This window comes from Nerophis ophidion, linkage group LG04, assembly GCF_033978795.1.
Source record: "Nerophis ophidion isolate RoL-2023_Sa linkage group LG04, RoL_Noph_v1.0, whole genome shotgun sequence".
NCBI lineage: Eukaryota > Metazoa > Chordata > Actinopteri > Syngnathiformes > Syngnathidae > Nerophis > Nerophis ophidion.
This window is the reverse complement of record NC_084614.1, coordinates 14608466-14632322: the sequence shown is the minus strand read 5'-3', so window position 1 is coordinate 14632322 and position 23857 is coordinate 14608466. Positions and strand designations below refer to the sequence as shown.

Sequence of the window (23857 nt, the reverse complement as noted above, 5' to 3'; positions counted from 1 at the left end):
ATCTCGGCGTCTTTAGTGGACAAAATGGAGCGAATTTTAGCGATATTACGGCGATGAAAGAAGGCCGTTTTAGTAACGCTTTTAATGTGTGACTCAAAGGAGAGAGTTGGGTCGAAGATAATACCCAGATTTTTTACCGAGTCACCTTGTTTTATTATTTGGTTGTCAAATGTTAAAGTTGTATTATTAAATAGAGGTCGGTGTCTAGCAGGACCGATAATCAGCATTTCCGTTTTTTTGGGCGTTAAGTTGCAAAAGATTAGCGGACATCCATTGTTTAATTTCATTAAGACACGCTTCCAACTGACTACAGTCCGGCGTGTTGGTCAGCTTTAGGGGCATGTAGAGTTGGGTGTCATCAGCATAACAGTCAAAGCTAATACTGTAAAATAAACAACACACGGCATGCTAGCAGCGACCGGGCTAGGATAGACTGTCCTCTTTTGTGGGGCTGTCTGGGTGGAGTTTCTTAAATGCCTCAAATGTCTGGCATTTTAAGTTAGGGTTGCGTGTATTTTCAATGTACGTTCAAGGTTAAGAAGGGGTTAAAAACACAAAAAAAAGTGGTGCACGCCGCAACATTTGTGAGGAAGGGGCAAAGACAGAGAGCGAGAGAGTTATGATCGTCAGGCTCTGCTTTTTACCCATAGATCTATCAGATTTTATTTTTTATTATCTATAGCAGGGGTGTCAAAAGTGTGCCCCGGAGGCCATTTGCGGCCCATAGCTAATGTTTTAAAGGCCCACGGCACATTCTAAAAATACCAATAAAATAAATGGTAAATGTAAATGGGTTATACTTGTGCAGCGCTTTTCTACCTTTAAGGTACTCAAAGCGCTTTGACACTATTTCCACATTCACCCATTCACACACACATTCACACACTGATGGTGGGAGCTGCCATGCAAGGCTTTAATCACCACCCATCAGGAGCAAGGGTGAAGTGTCTTGCTCAAGGACACAACGGACGTGACGAGGTTGGTAGAAGGTGGGGATTGAACAAGGACCCTTCGGGTTGCTGGCACGGCAACTCTCCCAACTGCGCCACGCCGTTGAACAAAAATAAACAAAAACATAACAAACAAAAATAAACATAACAAAAAATAAAAATAACAAACGAAAATAAACAAAAACATAACAAAAGTGAAATAAAAAAGCTTAAACGATAAATGTAATTTAGAAAAAGTTGCAAGGTTGACTAATAAAACAAAGCTGTTTTTTTTCTTTCAAACTGTCATTGCTCAAAACATAATATTGAATCAAATTCAATGTTATTATGAATTATTGACCTATCCAAGGTTCCCATTACTTCACATCAAATATTCGCGGATTATAAGGCGCACTGTCAGCTTTTGAGAAAATTTGAGGTTTTTAGGTGCGCCTTGTAGTGCGGAAAATACGGTATATGTTTTTTTCCTGCATTTTGGGCCGGTGCGACGTATACTCTGGAGCATACTTGCCAACCTTGAGACCTTTGATTTCGGGATGTGGGGGCGTGGTTAAGAGGGGAGGAGTATATTTACAGCTGTTGTGTGCAGTTGTGCACTGCACTTTCTAAAGTAGATGTTAAAAGTCACATATGCATGATGGATTGAAACTTTTATTAGTAGATTGCACAGTTCAGTACATATTCCGTACAACTGACCACTAAATGGTAACACCTGAATAAGTTTTTCAACTTGTTTAAGTCGGGGTCCACGTTAATCAATTCATGGTACAAATATATACTATCAGCATAATACAGTCATCACACAAGTTAATCATCATAGTATGTACATTGAATTATTTACATTATTTACAATGCGGGGGTTGGGATGAGGAGCTTGGTTGATATCAGTACTTCAGTCATCAACAATTGCATCAACAGAGAAATGGACATTGAAACAGTGTTGGTCTTACTTAGTAGGATATGTACAGCCAGCAGAGAACATAGTGAGTTCACATAGCATAAAAATATTAGAAATACATTAGATTATTTACAATTCGGGGAGATGGGATGTGAATGGAGGAGGATTAGTAAAGGTTTGAAGTAGCCTGGAGGTGTTGTGGTGCATGTACAGTAGATGGCAGTATTATCCTGTTTAAGAGTGTCACATGCTGTTTACGGCAGACGAACTGCCTTTTGGTAGAATGGTAGACGTAAACGTGACTGCTGTTGTTATGAGTTGTTACCGCGCTGGGAGGACTTAATGAAACTGCCTAACAAAAAACCCACATAAGAAACCAAGAACTCGCCCTCGATCATTCTACAGTTATAACGTCATTGGGCAGAAACGCTCTCAGACACGTCACTCAGTAAGCTGGAGGGGGCGTGGCCTCCAGCTCTGCCGGAATTTTGGGAGAAAATTTGTCCCGGGAGGTTTTCGCGAGAGCTGCTGAATTTCGGGAGTCTCCCGGAATATCTGGGAAGGTTGGCAAGTACGCTCCGGAGCGACTTATAATCCGAAAAATACGGTGTATGCCTTCAACACTAAGGTCATCCAGGGTAAATCCCACCCAACCTCATCCTCGTCCACACAGAATTGTAACCGCAGTTGGGAATGCTAAAAACGGGCTAAAAACTTGTCCAATGACGACAATTTCCGGTGGTGTGGTTTGTCCCTCCTGCAGCAGAACAGCCTCCTCTCGGCCCACTCGGCCCGGGACGAGGCGGCCCGCCTGGAGGAGCGTCGCGGCGTGATCGAGTTCCACGTCATCGGCAACTCTCTGAGCCAGAAGCCCAACAAGCGGGTCCTCATGTGGCTGGTGGGCCTCCAGAACGTCTTCTCCCACCAGCTCCCCCGCATGCCCAAGGAGTACATCACCAGGCTCGTCTTCGACCCGTCAGTGGCCCTCACCCTCACCCTCACCCTCGCATGCACGCCAACGCTTCACCCCCGCCCTTTGTTCGGACAGGAAGCACAAGACGCTGTCGCTGATCAAGGACGGCCGCGTGATCGGAGGGATTTGCTTCCGCATGTTTCCCTCGCAGGGCTTCACGGAGATCGTCTTCTGCGCCGTCACGTCCAACGAGCAGGTCAAGGTAGGTCGTCCCGGCGCCAGTCAAGGCGGCGCCTGATTGGCTGCACTGTGTGGCTGCAGGGCTACGGCACCCACCTGATGAACCACCTGAAGGAGTACCACATCCAGCACCACATCCTCAACTTCCTCACCTACGCCGACGAGTACGCCATCGGATACTTCAAGAAGCAGGTGCGGAGCTTCTCACTTGAGAGTCCAAAGTGCGGCCCGCGGGTCATTTTTTAACGGCCTCACGGCACATTTTAAGAATACACTTGAAAAAAATGTAAAACATAAAAAGTGGTATCAAAGAGCAAACAAGTGAGATGTAACAAGAAATTGTTGCAGTGCTTTTACTCTTAATAACACAAAGCTGCCACGCAGGCTGTTTCTTTCTTAAAAAATAATAATGAATCAAAATCAACGTCATTATGAATTATTGACCTATTCAAGGCTTCGATTACGACACATTAAATATTCCGCTTTTTTGGGGGGAAAATGTTGCATATTTTGTGTTTTGCCATATAAAAAACTGAGCTGTTTTTTTTAAAGAAGGGACTAAAACAAACAAACAAAACCTAATCAACAATAAAACTTAAAATTGACGGATGTATCTTAAGTCGATCTTGAGATTATTGTGCTAAAAGTAAACAGTAAAAAAAAAGTATGATTTATTTTTTAACAGTTTTTTAGTGTGATTTGTTTTTAAGTGTCATCGCTCAAAAAATAATAATGAATCAAAATCAACGTCATTGTGAATTATTTACATATTCAAGGCTTCGATTACGAAACATTAATTATTCCACTTTGAGATGTTTTTTGGGGGAAAATGTTGCATATTTTGTGTTTTGTCATAAAAAACTGAGCTGTTTTTTTTAAAGAAGGGCCTAAAACAAACAAACAAAACATAAACAACAATAAAACTTAAAATTGACGGATTTATCTGAATTTGATCTCGAGATTATTGTGCTAAAAGTAAACACGAAAAATAAAGTATGATTTATTTTTTTAACACTTTTTTAGTGTGATTTGTTTTTAAGTGTCATTGCTCAAAAAATAATAATGAATCAAAATCAACATCATTATGAATTATTGACCTATTCACAGCTTCGATTACGAAACATTAATTATATAAGTAAACATTGATTGATTGATTGATTATTCCACTTTGAAATATTTTTTGGGGGAAAATGTTGCATATTTTGTGTTTGCCATATAAAAAACTGAGCTGTTCTTTTGAAGAAGGGCCTAAAACAAACAAACAAAACATAAACAACAATAAAACTTCAAATTGACGGATATATCTGAAGTTGATCTTGAGATTATTGTGCTAAAAGTAAACAGTAAAAAAAAAAATGCATTATTTATTTTTTAACACTTTTTAGTGTGATTTGTTTTTAAGTGTCATTGCTCAAAAAATAATAATGAATCAAAATCAACGTCATTATGAATTATTGACCTATTCAAGGCTTCGATTACGTCACATTAAATATTCCACTTTGAGATATCTTTGGGGGGAAAATGTTGCATATTTCGTGTTTTGCCATATAAAAAACTGAGCTGTTTTTTTTTTTAAAGAAGGGCCTAAAACAAACATAAACAACAATAAAACTTAAAATTGACGGATATATCTGAATTTGATTTCGAGATTATTGTGCTAAAAGTAAACAGGGAAAAAAAAAGTATGATTTATTTTTTAACACTTTTTTAGTGTGATTTGTTTTTAAGTGTCATTGCTCAAAAAATAATAATGAATCAAAATCAATGTCATTATGAATTATTGACCTATTCAAGGCTTCGATTACGTCACATTAAATATTCCACTTTGAGATATTTTTGGGGGGAAAATGTTGCATATTTTGTGTTTTGCCATATAAAAAACTGAGCTGTTTTTTTTAAAGAAGGGCCTAAAACAAACAAAAAAAACATAAACAACAATAAAATTTAAAATTGACGGATATATCTGAAGTTGATTATTGTGCTAAAAGTAAACAGTAAAAAAAATGCATAATTTATTTTTTAATACTTTTTTAGTGTGATTTCTTCTTAAGTGTCATTGCTCAAAAAATAATAATGAATCAAAATCAACGTCATTATGATTTATTGAACTATTCAAGGCTTCGATTACGTCACATTAAATATTCCACTTTGAGATATTTTTGGGGGGAAAATGTTGCATATTTTGTGTTTTGCCATATAAAAAACTGAGCTGTTTTTTTTTTTTTAAAGAAGGACCTAAAACAAACAAAACAAACAACAATAAAATTTAAAATTGACGGATATATCTGAATTTGATCTCGAGATTATTGTGCTAAAAGTAAACAGTAAAAAGAATGCATAATTGATTTTTTAACACTTTTTTAGTGTGATTTGTTTTTAAGTGTCATTGCTCAAAAAATAATAATGAATCAAAATCAACATCATTATGAATTATTGACATATTCAAGGCTTCAATTACGACACATTAAATATTCCATTTTGAGATATTTTTGGGGGGAAAATGTTGCATATTTTGTGTTTTGTCATATAAAAACTGAGCTGTTGTTTTAAAGAAGGGTCTAAAACAAACAAACAAAACATAAACAACAATAAAACTTCAAATTGACGGATATATCTGAAGTTGATCTTGAGATTATTGTGCTAAAAGTAAACAGTAAAAAAAATGCATAATTTATTTTTTAACACATTTTCAGTGTGATTTGTTTTTAAGTGTCATTGCTCAAAAAATAATAATGAATCAAAATCAACGTCATTATGAATTATTGACCTGTTCAAGGCTTCGATTACGAAACATTAATTATTCCACTTTGAAATATTTTTTGGGGGAAAATGTTGCATATTTTGTGTTTTGCCATATAAAAAACTGAGCTGTTTTTTTTAAAGAAGGGTCTAAAACAAACAAACAAAACATAAACAACAATAAAACTTCAAATTGACGGATATATCTGAAGTTGATTTCGAGATTATTGTGCTAAAAGTAAACAGTAAAAAAAAATGCATAATTTATTTTTTAACACTTTTTAAGTGTGATTTCTTCTTAAGTGTCATTGCTCAAAAAATAATAATGAATCAAAATCAACGTCATTATGAATTATTGACCTATTCAAGGCTTCGATTACGTCACAAATATTCCACTTTTGAGATATTTTTGGGGGGAAAATGTTGCATATTTCGTGTTTTGTCATATAAAAACTGAGCTGTTGTTTTAAAGAAGGGTCTAAAACAAACAAACAAAACATAAACAACAATAAAACTTCAAATTGACGGATATATCTGAAGTTGATCTTGAGATTATTGTGCTAAAAGTAAACAGTAAAAAAAAAAATGCATTTATTTTTTAACACTTTTTTAGTGTGATTTGTTTTTAAGTGTCATTGCTCAAAAAATAATAATGAAACAAAATCAATGTCATTATGAATTATTGACCTATTCAAGGCTTCGAATACGTCACAAATATTCCGCTTTTGAGATATTTTTGGGGGGAAAATGTTGCATATTTCGTGTTTTGCCATATAAAAAACTGAGCTGTTTTTTTTAAAGAAGGGCCTAAAACAAACAAACAAACAAACAAAACATAAACAACAATAAAACTTAAAATTGACGGATGTATCTGAAGTCGATCTCGAGATTATTGTGCTAAAAGTAAACAGTAAAAAAAATGCATAATTTATTTTTTAACACATTTTCAGTGTGATTTGTTTTTAAGTGTCATTGCTCAAAAAATAATAATGAATCAAAATCAACGTCATTATGAATTATTGACCTATTCAAGGCTTCGATTACGTCACAAATATTCCACTTTTGAGATATTTTTGGGGGGAAAATGTTGCATATTTCGTGTTTTGCCATATAAAAAACTGAGCTGTTTTTTTTAAAGAAGGGCCTAAAACAAACAAACAAACAAACAAAACATAAACAACAATAAAACTTAAAATTGACGGATGTATCTGAAGTCGATCTCGAGATTATTGTGCTAAAAGTAAACAGTAAAAAAAATTCATAATTGATTTTTTAACACTTTTTCAGTGTGATTTGTTTTTAAGTGTCATTGCTCAAAAAATAATAATGAATCAAAATCAACGTCATTATGAATTATTGACCTATTCAAGGCTTCGAATACGTCACAAATACTCCACTTTGAGATATTTTTTGGGGAAAATGTTGCATATTTTGTTTTGTCATATAAAAAACTGAGCTGTTTTTTTTAAAGAAGGGTCTAAAACAAACAAACAAAATATAAACAACAATGAAATTTAAAATTGACGGATATATCTGAATTTGATCTCGAGATTATTGTGCTAAAAGTAAACAGTAAAAAAAAAATTTATGATTTATTTTTAACACTTTTTTAGTGTGATTTGTTTTTAAGTGTCATTGCTCAAAAAATAATAATGAATCAAAATCAACGTCATTATGAATTATTGACATATTCAAGGCTTCGATTACGTCACATTAAATATTCCTCTTTGAGATATTTTTTGGGGGAAAATGTTGCATATTTTGTGTTTTGCCATATAAAAAACTGAGCAGTTTTTTTTTTTTTTTTGCCTAAAACAAACAAACAAAACCTAAACAACAATAAAACTTAAAATTGACGGATATATCTGAAGTCGATCTCGAGATTATTGTGCTAAAAGTAAACAGTAAAAAAAAATGCATAATTAATTTTTTAACACTTTTTTAGTGTGATTTGTTTTTAAGTGTCATTGCTCAAAAAATAATAATGAATCAAAATCAACGTCATTATGAATTATTGACATATTCAAGGCTTCGATTACGAAACATTAATTATTCCACTTTGAAATATTTTTTGGGGGAAAATGTTGCATATTTTGTGTTTGCCATATAAAAAACTGAGCTGTTTTTTTAAAGAAGGACCTAAAACAAACAAACAAAACATAAACAACAATAAAATTTAAAATTGACGGATATATCTGAATTTGATCTCGAGATTATTGTGCTAAAAGTAAACAGTAAAAAAAAAATTTATGATTTATTTTTAACACTTTTTTAGTGTGATTTGTTTTTAAGTGTCATTGCTCAAAAAATAATAATGAATCAAAATCAACGTCATTATAAATTATTGACCTATTCAAGGCTTCGATTACGTCACATTAAATATTCCACTTTGAGATATTTTTTGGGGAAAATGTTGCATATTTTGTGTTTTGTCATATTAAAAACTGAGCAGTTTTTTTGTTTTTTTTTGCCTAAAACAAACAAACAAAACCTAAACAACAATAAAACTTAAAATTGACGGATATATCTGAAGTTGATCTCGAGATTATTGTGCTAAAAGTAAACAGTAAAAAAAAATGCATAATTTATTTTTTAACACTTTTTCAGTGTGATTTGTTTTTAAGTGTCATTGCTCAAAAAATAATAATGAATCAAAATCAACGTCATTATGAATTATTGACCTATTCAAGGCTTCGATTACGTCACATTAAATATTCCACTTTGAGATATCTTTGGGGGGAAAATGTTGCATATTTCGTGTTTTGCCATATAAAAAACTGAGCTGTTTTTTTTTTTAAAGAAGGGCCTAAAACAAACATAAACAACAATAAAACTTAAAATTGACGGATATATCTGAATTTGATTTCGAGATTATTGTGCTAAAAGTAAACAGGGAAAAAAAAAGTATGATTTATTTTTTAACACTTTTTTAGTGTGATTTGTTTTTAAGTGTCATTGCTCAAAAATAATAATGAATCAAAATCAATGTCATTATGAATTATTGACCTATTCAAGGCTTCGATTACGTCACATTAAATATTCCACTTTGAGATATTTTTGGGGGGAAAATGTTGCATATTTTGTGTTTTGCCATATAAAAAACTGAGCTGTTTTTTTTAAAGAAGGGCCTAAAACAAACAAAAAAAACATAAACAACAATAAAATTTAAAATTGACGGATATATCTGAAGTTGATTATTGTGCTAAAAGTAAACAGTAAAAAAAATGCATAATTTATTTTTTAATACTTTTTTAGTGTGATTTCTTCTTAAGTGTCATTGCTCAAAAAATAATAATGAATCAAAATCAACGTCATTATGATTTATTGAACTATTCAAGGCTTCGATTACGTCACATTAAATATTCCACTTTGAGATATTTTTGGGGGGAAAATGTTGCATATTTTGTGTTTTGCCATATAAAAAACTGAGCTGTTTTTTTTTTTTTAAAGAAGGACCTAAAACAAACAAAACAAACAACAATAAAATTTAAAATTGACGGATATATCTGAATTTGATCTCGAGATTATTGTGCTAAAAGTAAACAGTAAAAAGAATGCATAATTGATTTTTTAACACTTTTTTAGTGTGATTTGTTTTTAAGTGTCATTGCTCAAAAAATAATAATGAATCAAAATCAACATCATTATGAATTATTGACATATTCAAGGCTTCAATTACGACACATTAAATATTCCATTTTGAGATATTTTTGGGGGGAAAATGTTGCATATTTTGTGTTTTGTCATATAAAAACTGAGCTGTTGTTTTAAAGAAGGGTCTAAAACAAACAAACAAAACATAAACAACAATAAAACTTCAAATTGACGGATATATCTGAAGTTGATCTTGAGATTATTGTGCTAAAAGTAAACAGTAAAAAAAATGCATAATTTATTTTTTAACACATTTTCAGTGTGATTTGTTTTTAAGTGTCATTGCTCAAAAAATAATAATGAATCAAAATCAACGTCATTATGAATTATTGACCTGTTCAAGGCTTCGATTACGAAACATTAATTATTCCACTTTGAAATATTTTTTGGGGGAAAATGTTGCATATTTTGTGTTTTGCCATATAAAAAACTGAGCTGTTTTTTTTAAAGAAGGGTCTAAAACAAACAAACAAAACATAAACAACAATAAAACTTCAAATTGACGGATATATCTGAAGTTGATTTCGAGATTATTGTGCTAAAAGTAAACAGTAAAAAAAAATGCATAATTTATTTTTTAACACTTTTTAAGTGTGATTTCTTCTTAAGTGTCATTGCTCAAAAAATAATAATGAATCAAAATCAACGTCATTATGAATTATTGACCTATTCAAGGCTTCGATTACGTCACAAATATTCCACTTTTGAGATATTTTTGGGGGGAAAATGTTGCATATTTCGTGTTTTGTCATATAAAAACTGAGCTGTTGTTTTAAAGAAGGGTCTAAAACAAACAAACAAAACATAAACAACAATAAAACTTCAAATTGACGGATATATCTGAAGTTGATCTTGAGATTATTGTGCTAAAAGTAAACAGTAAAAAAAAAAATGCATTTATTTTTTAACACTTTTTTAGTGTGATTTGTTTTTAAGTGTCATTGCTCAAAAAATAATAATGAAACAAAATCAATGTCATTATGAATTATTGACCTATTCAAGGCTTCGAATACGTCACAAATATTCCGCTTTTGAGATATTTTTGGGGGGAAAATGTTGCATATTTCGTGTTTTGCCATATAAAAAACTGAGCTGTTTTTTTTAAAGAAGGGCCTAAAACAAACAAACAAACAAACAAAACATAAACAACAATAAAACTTAAAATTGACGGATGTATCTGAAGTCGATCTCGAGATTATTGTGCTAAAAGTAAACAGTAAAAAAAATGCATAATTTATTTTTTAACACATTTTCAGTGTGATTTGTTTTTAAGTGTCATTGCTCAAAAAATAATAATGAATCAAAATCAACGTCATTATGAATTATTGACCTATTCAAGGCTTCGATTACGTCACAAATATTCCACTTTTGAGATATTTTTGGGGGGAAAATGTTGCATATTTCGTGTTTTGCCATATAAAAAACTGAGCTGTTTTTTTTAAAGAAGGGCCTAAAACAAACAAACAAACAAACAAAACATAAACAACAATAAAACTTAAAATTGACGGATGTATCTGAAGTCGATCTCGAGATTATTGTGCTAAAAGTAAACAGTAAAAAAAATTCATAATTGATTTTTTAACACTTTTTCAGTGTGATTTGTTTTTAAGTGTCATTGCTCAAAAAATAATAATGAATCAAAATCAACGTCATTATGAATTATTGACCTATTCAAGGCTTCGAATACGTCACAAATACTCCACTTTGAGATATTTTTTGGGGAAAATGTTGCATATTTTGTTTTGTCATATAAAAAACTGAGCTGTTTTTTTTAAAGAAGGGTCTAAAACAAACAAACAAAATATAAACAACAATGAAATTTAAAATTGACGGATATATCTGAATTTGATCTCGAGATTATTGTGCTAAAAGTAAACAGTAAAAAAAAAATTTATGATTTATTTTTAACACTTTTTTAGTGTGATTTGTTTTTAAGTGTCATTGCTCAAAAAATAATAATGAATCAAAATCAACGTCATTATGAATTATTGACATATTCAAGGCTTCGATTACGTCACATTAAATATTCCTCTTTGAGATATTTTTTGGGGGAAAATGTTGCATATTTTGTGTTTTGCCATATAAAAAACTGAGCAGTTTTTTTTTTTTTTTTGCCTAAAACAAACAAACAAAACCTAAACAACAATAAAACTTAAAATTGACGGATATATCTGAAGTCGATCTCGAGATTATTGTGCTAAAAGTAAACAGTAAAAAAAAATGCATAATTAATTTTTTAACACTTTTTTAGTGTGATTTGTTTTTAAGTGTCATTGCTCAAAAAATAATAATGAATCAAAATCAACGTCATTATGAATTATTGACATATTCAAGGCTTCGATTACGAAACATTAATTATTCCACTTTGAAATATTTTTTGGGGGAAAATGTTGCATATTTTGTGTTTGCCATATAAAAAACTGAGCTGTTTTTTTAAAGAAGGACCTAAAACAAACAAACAAAACATAAACAACAATAAAATTTAAAATTGACGGATATATCTGAATTTGATCTCGAGATTATTGTGCTAAAAGTAAACAGTAAAAAAAAAATTTATGATTTATTTTTAACACTTTTTTAGTGTGATTTGTTTTTAAGTGTCATTGCTCAAAAAATAATAATGAATCAAAATCAACGTCATTATAAATTATTGACCTATTCAAGGCTTCGATTACGTCACATTAAATATTCCACTTTGAGATATTTTTTGGGGAAAATGTTGCATATTTTGTGTTTTGTCATATTAAAAACTGAGCAGTTTTTTTGTTTTTTTTTGCCTAAAACAAACAAACAAAACCTAAACAACAATAAAACTTAAAATTGACGGATATATCTGAAGTTGATCTCGAGATTATTGTGCTAAAAGTAAACAGTAAAAAAAAATGCATAATTTATTTTTTAACACTTTTTCAGTGTGATTTGTTTTTAAGTGTCGTTGATCAAAAAACTACAGTCGTGTGCGTGTTGTTGCGGAGGCCGCACACAACATGTTGCTGGGCTGACAGGCGGATCGTGTATGATGTGGAGGGCGGCAGGGCCAATGGCTTCATAGCACGCCCTAATACTTAATATCTGGGTGACTGCCGGCAGTCATTCAAGAGAATAATGGCGTCTCCTATTGTCTTCTTCGCTTTATGACACGGTTCTTAAATGGCTCTTTGAATGGTAAAGGATACCGATCCCAGAACCATGTATATACAATATTTCCGGATGGTTCAACCGCCACCCGCCCGAATCTAATTAAAATCTATTTTTTCGTCATGTCAGCCACCCGACCCGTGGTTTATCCGCGGATGAGACCGCAAACCGCGCATCTCTACAATGCAGGTATACCGTATTTCCTTGAATAGCCACCGGACATGTAATATGCGCCTGCTTTGAATTACTGCCGGGCAAAACTCACTCACCAAATTAACAAGCGCATGCTTACTTTTACCGCCGGGTCAAATTCATGATGTCACGAATAACCTTTTCCTCCGGCCGTTAGTTTCAAAAAGGCGGAGGAGTCTTTTTTTTTTTGCCATTACTGAGTGTAAACCAGGGGTCTTGTTCCACAGTCGTACAGATCACAATAATTTTAACACTCTTACTAATATGCGCCACACGCTGTGAACCCACACCAAATAAGAATAACAAACACATTTCTGGAGAGTATTGGCTCTGTGGCACATTATAAACACAGCATAGGGATTACCCATAATGCCGTGCATCCGTGACTCTTGGATATATTGTACACGCGCCCCCAAACCCCTTCAACTTGAAGGTATGCCAAGGGGTACATGAGATTTATTAAAAATATTCTAAAAATAGCAACAATTCAAAAATCCTTTATGAATATATTTATTGAATAATACTTCAACAAGGGCTTCACGGTGGCAGAGGGGTTAGTGCGTCTGCCTCACAATACGAAGGTCCTGCAGTCCTGGGTTCAAATCCAGGCTCGGGATCTTTCTGTGTGGAGTTTGCATGTTCTCCCCGTGAATGCGTGGGTTCCCTCCGGGTACTCCGGCTTCCTCCCACTTCCAAAGACATGCACCTGGGGATAAGTTGATTGGCAACACTAAATTGGCCCTAGTGTGTGAATGTTGTCTGTCTATCTGTGTTGGCACTGCGATGAGGTGGCGACTTGTCCAGGGTGTACCCCGCCTTCCGCCCGATTGTAGCTGAGATAGGCGCCAGCGCCCCCCGCGACCCCGAAAGGGAATAAGCGGTAGTAGATGGATGGATGATCAAAAAATAATAATGAATCAAAATCAACGTGATTATGAATTATTGACCTATTCAAGGCTTCGATTACGTCACATTAAATATTCCACTTTGAGATATTTTTTGGGGGAAAATGTTGCATATTTTGTTTTGTCGTATAAAAAACTGAGCTGTTTTTTTTAAAGAAGGGTCTAAAACAAACAAACAAAACATAAACAACAATAAAATTTAAAATTGACGGATATATCTGAAGTTGATTTCGAGATTATTGTACTAAAAGTAAACAGTAAAAAAAATGCATAATTTATTTTTTAACACTTTTTTAGTGTGATTTCTTCTTAAGTGTCATTGCTCAAAAAATAATAATGAATCAAAATCAACGTGATTATGAATTATTGACCTATTCAAGGCTTCGATTACGTCACATTAAATATTCCACTTTGAGATATTTTTTGGGGAAAAATGTTGCATATTTTGTGTTTTGCCATATAAAAAACTGAGCTGTTTTTTTTTAAAAGAAGGACCTAAAACAAACAAAACAAACAACAATAAAATTTAAAATTGACGGATATATCTGAATTTGATCTCGAGATTATTGTGCTAAAAGTAAACAGTAAAAAGAATGCATAAATTATTTTTTAACACTTTTTTAGTGTGATTTGTTTTTAAGTGTCATTGCTCAAAAAATAATAATGAATCAAAATCAACATCATTATGAATTATTGACATATTCAAGGCTTCAATTACGTCACATTAAATATTCCATTTTGAGATATTTTTTGGGGGAAAATGTTGCATATTTTGTGTTTGACATATAAAAACTGAGCTGTTTTTTAAAAAAAAAAGGGCCTAAAACAAACAAAACAACAATAAAACTTAAAATTGACGGATATATCTGAAGTTGATCTCGAGATTATTGTGCTAAAAGTAAACAGTGAAAAGAATGCGTAATTCATTTTTTAACACTTTTTTAGTGTGATTTGTTTTTAAGTGTCATTGCGCAAAAAATAATAATGAATCAAAACCCAAAATTAAGGCTCCAATTATTACATAATCTCTAATATTCCACCTAAAAAAGTTATTGGGTGAAAATATTGCATATTTTGTGTTTTTTCCATTTTTTTTTTCTAATGTTGATCTCGAGATTTAAAACTTGCATAATAAAAATTATAATACTGAATAATGACAACATTTTTTTTTTTTTTTGACCAAAGCCCTTAGAGGTCCCCGGGATCATAACTGAGTGGAGGCCTAAATGTATATTTTTTATACATACATTGTAATGTTTTTAAAAAGAAAATTATGAAAATGGTCCCCGCTTGCTCTGATTTTTCAGTGTGCGGCCCTCAGTGGAAAAAGTTTGGACACCCCTGATCTAACACGTGACTTTGTTTCAGGGTTTCTCCAAGGACATCAAAGTCCCCAAGGCCAAGTACGTGGGCTACATCAAAGACTACGAGGGCGCCACGCTGATGGGATGCGAGCTCAATGCCAGCATTCCCTACACCGAGTTCTCCGTCATCATCAAGAAGCAGAAGGAGGCGAGTGTGCATGTGAGGAAGATCTTCTCCTGCCCGCCTCACCTTCTCCTTTGTGCGCCTCCAGATCATCAAGAAACTCATCGAGAGGAAACAGTCCCAGATCAGGAAAGTCTATCCTGGACTCTCCTGCTTCAAGGAGGGAGTGCGGCAGATTCCCATCGAGAACATTCCTGGTATTCGTATGTGTCTCCTGTTTTTTGAGTCACCTCTTTTTTCTTTGCTTTTATTTTTAAAACTGCTTTCATCATCAGGTGAAACTGGATGGAAGCCTCTGATTAAAGGGTGAGTGAGATCTTGTGTTTTTATACATTCATTGTATGTATATATATATATATATATATATATATATATATATATATATATATATATATATGTGTGTGTTTATTAGGGGTGTAACGGTACACAAAAATTTGGGTTCGGTACGTACCTCGGTTTAGAGGTCACGGTTCGGTTCATTTTCGGTACAGTAAGAAAACAACAAAATATAAATTTTTTGGTTATTTATTTACCAAATTTGTAAACAATGGCTTTATCCTTTTAACATTGGGAACACTATAATAATTCTGCCCACGTTAATCCACATTAAACTGCCTCAAGTTGTTGCTTTGATTAAATAAAATGACAAAACTCTTCTTCCACATATAAAAAGTGCAACATTAAACTGTTTCAAGTCAACTCATCATGCTTGATTTATTACAGCATTTTGAAGCCTGTAGTTGACTTTTATTATGTAAATGTTATATTTTTGTCAACATGTGATAGCAGGGACGCTGCCATTCAAAACTAGGCTGCTACATTACGTATGATTAATGTAACTATAGCTGAAAAAATAGTACAATTGCAATAGGAGAGACTATTCATCCCTGAAATCTATGGAGTTCATGTTAGTTCATGTGAAATAACAGACAGACAGGGCTTTGCTGCCCCTAACACACAGCAAAATGAGCTAACGTAACGCTAAAAGTTAATTAATTAATTGTCAACGGACTCATAGTGATATATTGTTATAGTTGTGACTGAAAAGTGTTTTTTTATAATTTGGGGAGTGTACGATGTCCGCTGCTAAACACATGTCTGCTCGACAATGAAGCATTTACAACATGCGTTCTGAATACGCACTGCTGATTGGCTTTGTATGTAACCAATCAGATGGTTGTGTGGGCGGGACAAGGCTGGGTGCTCACTGCTCAGACAGAGGCAGAAAGCAGAGCAGCTTGTTAAGACTTTAGATAACAAACTCGTTCGATACACCCTCGTACCGAACCGAAACCCCCGTACCAAAACGGTTCAATACAAATACACGTACCATTACACCCCTAATGTTTATATACAAACACATATGTATGTGTGTGTATCTATATACATATATACACATGTAAATACATTTGTATATATAACCACATGTTTATACATATACACAATGTACTGTATATATACATATATATAAATATATATATATGTTTGTATATATATGTATATATACAAACATATATGTATGCATATATGTGTATATATACACATGTATGTAAATATACATACATATATGTGTATATACATACATATATATGTGTATATATACATTTATATATACATACCTGTATAAATATATATATACATACATATTTATGTACATATACACATATATATGTATATATACATATACACACATATATATATATGTATACATACATACATATATGTGTGTGTGTTTATACACACCTATATATGTATATTTATATACATATATAGATGTAAGTACATATGTTTGTATATATATATTCCCATATATGTATGTATAAACGTGTGTATTTATATATATATATATGTATATACATATTTGTGTATACACGCATACATATAAATATATATATGTATTTACATACATATATATGTGTTTATATATACATGTGTATTTATGTTTACATATATATGTGTAATTATATATACATACGTGTGTGTGTATATATAGATATGTGTGTATATGTACATGTGTATTTATATATACATATATATATATGTGTGTGTGTGTGTGCATATATACATACATGTGTATTCATATATACATATATATATGAATGCACATATATACAAATATATATACATATACATATATACATGTGTATATATATACAAATATATATATATATATACATGTGTATATATATATACACATTTGTATATATATATATATATACATATACATATATATATACTCGTGTATATATATATATATATACACGAGTATATATATATGTATATGCATATATGTATATGTAAATATATACATACACACACGTATATATATATATGTATATATATACATGTATCATATATATATGATGTCAAGTTGAATTTTTTTATTGTTTAAAAACTAGATAACACATTTGTTTTTTAATTAAAATTCCTTTTATTGGGTCTGGAAGTGTTTAACAGCAATAAAAGAGGAACATCTGCATTGATATTGACTTGATACAGTATATGCAGAGAGAGGATGCTGATGGTGTAGTAGTAGTACTGTGAAGGTGAATGAGGTGTGGTGTGTTGTGCAGGAAGGAGGTGAAGGATCCAGAGCAGCTGTACATCACACTGAAGAACATGTTGCAGCATGTGAAGGTAAGACCAGACAAGTGTTCAGTGACACCAACACTCATCATCATCATCATGATGACTTTTCTTCCATCTCAGGGTCACCAGAATGCTTGGCCCTTCATGGAACCTGTGAAGAAAACAGAGGCACCAGGTTATTATCAAGTCATCCGCTTCCCCATGGGTAATACTTCACACATACTTACATACACTCACTCATCACACACTTACTTATGCTCGCTAATGACAGACTTACATACATTCGCTAATCGAAATCTTACAAACGCTCGCAGCCTTAAATATACTCACTAATGATGGACTTGCTAATAATAGACTTATGATGGACTTGCTAATAATAGACTTACATACATTCGCTAATTGCAATCTCACAAACTCGCAGCCTTAAATATACTCGCTAGTGATAGTATTACATAGATTCGCTAATCACAATCTTACAAATGCTCGCAGCCTTAAATATACTCGCTAATGATGGACTTACATACGCTTGTTAATGGCTTCTTTGGGAGTTTAGAATCCAGACAGCCAAACGTTGCAATGTGATGTCACAGACTCACACCTCCCTGCACATTCTGGCCAATCTAATGAGTCTGAGAGCAAAACAACATGTAACTACACCTATATATATATATATATATATATACATACACACATATATATGCACAGTTATATATGGATATATATATGTATATATATAAGTATATATATGCACATATATACGCACAGTTATGTGTGCATGTGTATATATATATGTATATATATATATGGATGTATAAATGCATATGTATATATATGCATATATTTATGTATATATACGTATATATGTGTGTGTGTATATATATATGTATATGTCTATATGTATGTATATATAAACATATATATATGTATATAGATATGTGTGTGTATATATGTGTGTATATGTATATATATATATGCATAAATATATATGTATGTATATATATATATATGTGTGTGTATATATATGTGTATATATATGCATATATATACACGTATATATGTATAAATATGCATGTATTTACGTATATTTGTATGTATGTATACGTAAACATATATATATGTATACACACATATGTATGCATATATATACATATGCATATATATGTGTATATATGTATACATGTATATATTTGTATAAATATATATGTATACATGTACATGTATATATATACATATATGTAGAAATATATATACATACATATCTATATACATATGTATATATACATATATACACGTATATATGTATACACATATATACACGTACATAAATATATATGTATGTATACATATATATATGTGTGTATATGTATAAATATATATATACATACATATATATATATAAATATGTATGCACATATGTGCGTATATATATATATATATGTGTACGTATATATACATATAAATATATATATGTATATATATACATATGTATATATATATATGTATGTATACATATATATATATATGTATACATATATATATCCATCCATCATCTTCCGCTTATCCGAGGTCGGGTCGCGGGGGCAACAGCCTAAGCAGGGAAACCCAGACTTCCCTCTCCCCAGCCACTTCGTCTAGCTCTTCCCGGGGGATCCCGAGGCGTTCCCAGGCCAGCCGGGAGACATAGTCTTCCCAACGTGTCCTGGGTCTTCCCCATGGCCTCCTACCGGTTGGACGTGCCCTAAACACCTCCCTAGGGAGGCGTTCGGGTGGCATCCTGACCAGATGCCCGAACAACCTCATCTGGCTCCTCTCGATGGTCATGAGCTTTGGGTCATGACCGAAAGGATAAGATCACGGGTACAAGCGGCCGAAATGAGTTTCCTCCGCCGTGTGGCGGGGCTCTCCCTTAGAGATAGGGTGAGAAAGTCTGCCATGCGGGAGGAACTCAAAGTAAAGCCGCTGCTCCTCCTTCACATATATATATATATATACTCCTATATATATGTACATATGTGTATATATATATGTGTATATATATACACATATGTGTGTATATACTTATATGTATATATATTTATATGCATATATATGTATATATATGTGTGTATATATGCATATACATACATATATATGTAATTAAGCATGTATATACGCATATTTATATGTATATATACGTATACATATATATACTAATATGCATACACATATATGCATACATATATATACATATGCATATATATTTGTGTATATATTTGTATAAATATATATGTATACATCTAGGTGTATATATATACATATATGTATAAATATATATACATAGATATATACATAAACATATATGTATATATATATAAATATGTATAAACATATATATGTGTGTATATATATGTATACATGTGTATGTATATATACACACATGTGTATACATATTTATATATATATACATATGTATATATATGTACACATATATATACTCGTGTGTATATATATATGTATACATATATAAATACACGTGTATATATGTGTATACATATATACATAAACATATATGTATATAAATATGTATACACGTGTGTATATATGTATACATATATATGTGTACGTATATATACACGTATCAATATATATGCATACATATGTATATGTATATATACATATGTATATATGTATATGTATACATATATACACATATATATATATGTGTGTGTGTATATATATATAAATGCATGTATATACGCATATGTATATATATATATACACACACACACACGCATATATACACATATGTGTATATATATGTATGTATATACGTATATGTGTATATATATGTACATATGTATATATATTTAAATGTATGTATATATATGCATGTATATATACACATGTGTATATATATACACACACACACATATATGTGTATATATGTATATATATACGCATATGTATATATATGTACATATATTCATATGTATGTATATGCGTATATATGCATATATATATATATGTGTGTATATATATGCTTATATACACACATATATATATGTGTGTAATTATGCATGTATATATGTATATTTATATGTATATATACGTATACATATATATACGCATATATGCATACACATATGTACACATATATACATATGCATATATATGTATACATTTGTACAAATATATATATATATACATCCAGGGGTATATATGTATAAATATATATACATAAACATATATGTATATATATAAATATGTATAAACATGTGTGTATATATATGTATACATATATATATATATATACATATGTATGTATGTATATGTACACACATATATATACATGTGTATATATATGTATACATTTATATACTCGTGTGTGTATATATATGTATAAATATATATGTATACATATATACACGTGTATATGTATGTATGTATACATATATAAATACACGTGTATGTATATGTGTGTATATATATGCATATATACACACATATACAGTATGTGTGTAATTATGCATGTATATATGTATATTTATATGTATATATACGTATACATATATATACGCATATATGCATACACATATACGTATACATATATACATATGCATATATATATATATGTATATATTTGTACAAATATATATGTATACATACATCTAGGTGTATATATATATATGTATAAATATATATACATAAACATATATGTATATATATGAATATGTATAAACATATATGTGTGTATATATATGTATACATATATATATATGTATGTATATATACACACATGTGTATACATATATATATATATATATATACATACATATGTATATGTATGTATGTATATATATATATATATATATACATACATATGTATATGTATGTATGTGTACACATATATATACTCGTGTGTGTATATATATGTATAAAAATATATGTATACATATATATACACGTGTATATATATGTATGTATACATATATAAATACACGTGTATATATATGTGTGTAATTATGCATGTATATATGTATATTTATATGTGTATATATACGTATACATATATATACGCATATATGCATACACATATATGTATACATATATACATATGCATATATATATGTGTATATATTTATGCATACACATATGTATACATATATACATATGTATACATTTGTACAAATATATGTATACATACATCTAGGTGTATATATATGTATAAATATATATACATAAACATATATGTATATATATAAATATGTATAAACATATGTGTGTATATATATGTATTCATATATATATATGTGTACGTATATATACACACATATGTGTATACATATTTATATATATATATACATATGTATATATATGTATGTATATGTACACATATATATACATATGTGTATATATATGTATACATATATATACTCGTGTATATATATGTATGTATACATATATAAATACACGTGTGTATATATATGTGTAAATATATATACATACATAAACATATATGTATATATATAAATATGTATACACATATGTGTGTATATATATGTATACATATATATGTGTACGTATATATACGTATCAATATATATATGCATACATATGTGTATATATATATATATGTATGTATGTATATGTATACATATATACACGTATATATATATTTATGTATATGTACATATGGGTATGTATATATATACACATATATATATATGTGTGTATATATATAAATCCATGTATATACGCATATGTATATATATATGTATATATTTAAATGTGTGTATATATGCATATATATACACATGTGTATATATATGCATATATATATATACACACACACACATATATACACATAAATGTGTATATATGTATGTATATACGTACATATATTCATATGTATGTATATATACGTATATATATGCATATATATATATGTATACATATGTGTGTATATATGTATGTGTGTATATATGTATACATATATACATATATATATGCATAATTATGCATGTATATACTTATATTCATATGTATATATATACGTATACATATATATATACGTAAACATAAATATACGTATATATGTACACACATATATATGTATACATATATACGTGTATATATATACATATATGTATAAATATATATACATAGATATACATATAAACATATGTATATAAATATGTATACATATATATGTGTGTATATATGTGTACATATATGTACACACATATGTGTATACATATTTATATATATATATACATACGTGTATATGTACACATATATATACATATATGTATATATATACATACTCGTGTGTATATATATGTATACATCGATATACACGTATATATGTATGTATATGTATAAATATATATATACATACATATATACACAGACATATATGTATAAATATGTATACACATATATGTGTGTGTATATATATGTATACATATATATATATATGTAGGTATATATACGTATAAATATATATATGCATACATATGTATATATACATTTATATGTATATACATATGTATACATATATACACGTGTATATATGTGTGTATATATATATGTATGTATATGTGCATATGGGTATGTATATACACATATACTGTATATGTGTGTGTATATATATAAATGCATTCATATGTATATATATATATATATATATACACATGTATACAAATATATGTGTATATATATGTATATATATATATATATGTATGTATATATGTACGCATATATATACCTATACATATATATATTCATATATATGTATACGTATATATACCTATACATATATATACATACATATATGCATATATGTATGTGTATGTATACATATGTATATATGTATATATAGGTATATATATACACGTATAAATATATATGAATATATATATGTATACATGTATTGGTATATATATATATGCGTACATATATATACATACATATATGCATATACATATATGTATGCATATATATATACATATTTATATATGTATACATATGTAAATATGCGTATATATGTATGTAAACATATATACACATATCTGTGTATACATATATTCGTGTATTTTTATATGTATATATATGCGCATATATAAATATGTGTATACATATACATATATATATATATATGCGCATATATAAA

The 23857-nt window shown here is 30.1% G+C and overlaps 2 protein-coding genes across 9 annotated transcripts in view; one reads left to right on the top strand and one right to left on the bottom strand.

Annotated features, from left to right (window-relative positions):
• Window positions 1-23857, top strand: part of kat2b (K(lysine) acetyltransferase 2B) — a 43390-nt gene that overhangs the window by 14622 nt on the left and 4911 nt on the right. Inside the window, exons 10-17 of one of the 5 annotated variants that reach the window (XM_061897173.1) lie at window positions 2612-2823; window positions 2897-3023; window positions 3083-3193; window positions 14998-15141; window positions 15206-15314; window positions 15393-15423; window positions 17691-17754; window positions 17827-17911. In XM_061897173.1, coding sequence (XP_061753157.1) covers window positions 2612-2823; window positions 2897-3023; window positions 3083-3193; window positions 14998-15141; window positions 15206-15314; window positions 15393-15423; window positions 17691-17754; window positions 17827-17911 — 883 coding nt within the window. Of the gene's footprint in view, window positions 1-2611; window positions 2824-2896; window positions 3024-3082; window positions 3194-14997; window positions 15142-15205; window positions 15424-17690; window positions 17755-17826; window positions 17912-23857 lie in introns of all 5 variants that reach the window. The other 4 variants (XM_061897172.1, XM_061897171.1, XM_061897170.1 and 1 more) reach the window with 4 other exon arrangements.
• The window catches only part of sgo1 (shugoshin 1), a 44453-nt gene continuing 38128 nt past the window's right edge, over window positions 17533-23857 (bottom strand). For 2 of the 4 annotated variants that reach the window (XR_009806406.1, XM_061897177.1), the window contains one exon: window positions 17533-17857. The gene's annotated coding sequence lies outside the window, so the exon portion shown is untranslated. Of the gene's footprint in view, window positions 17858-18316; window positions 18336-23857 lie in introns of those variants that run through there. The other 2 variants (XM_061897174.1, XM_061897175.1) reach the window with 2 other exon arrangements.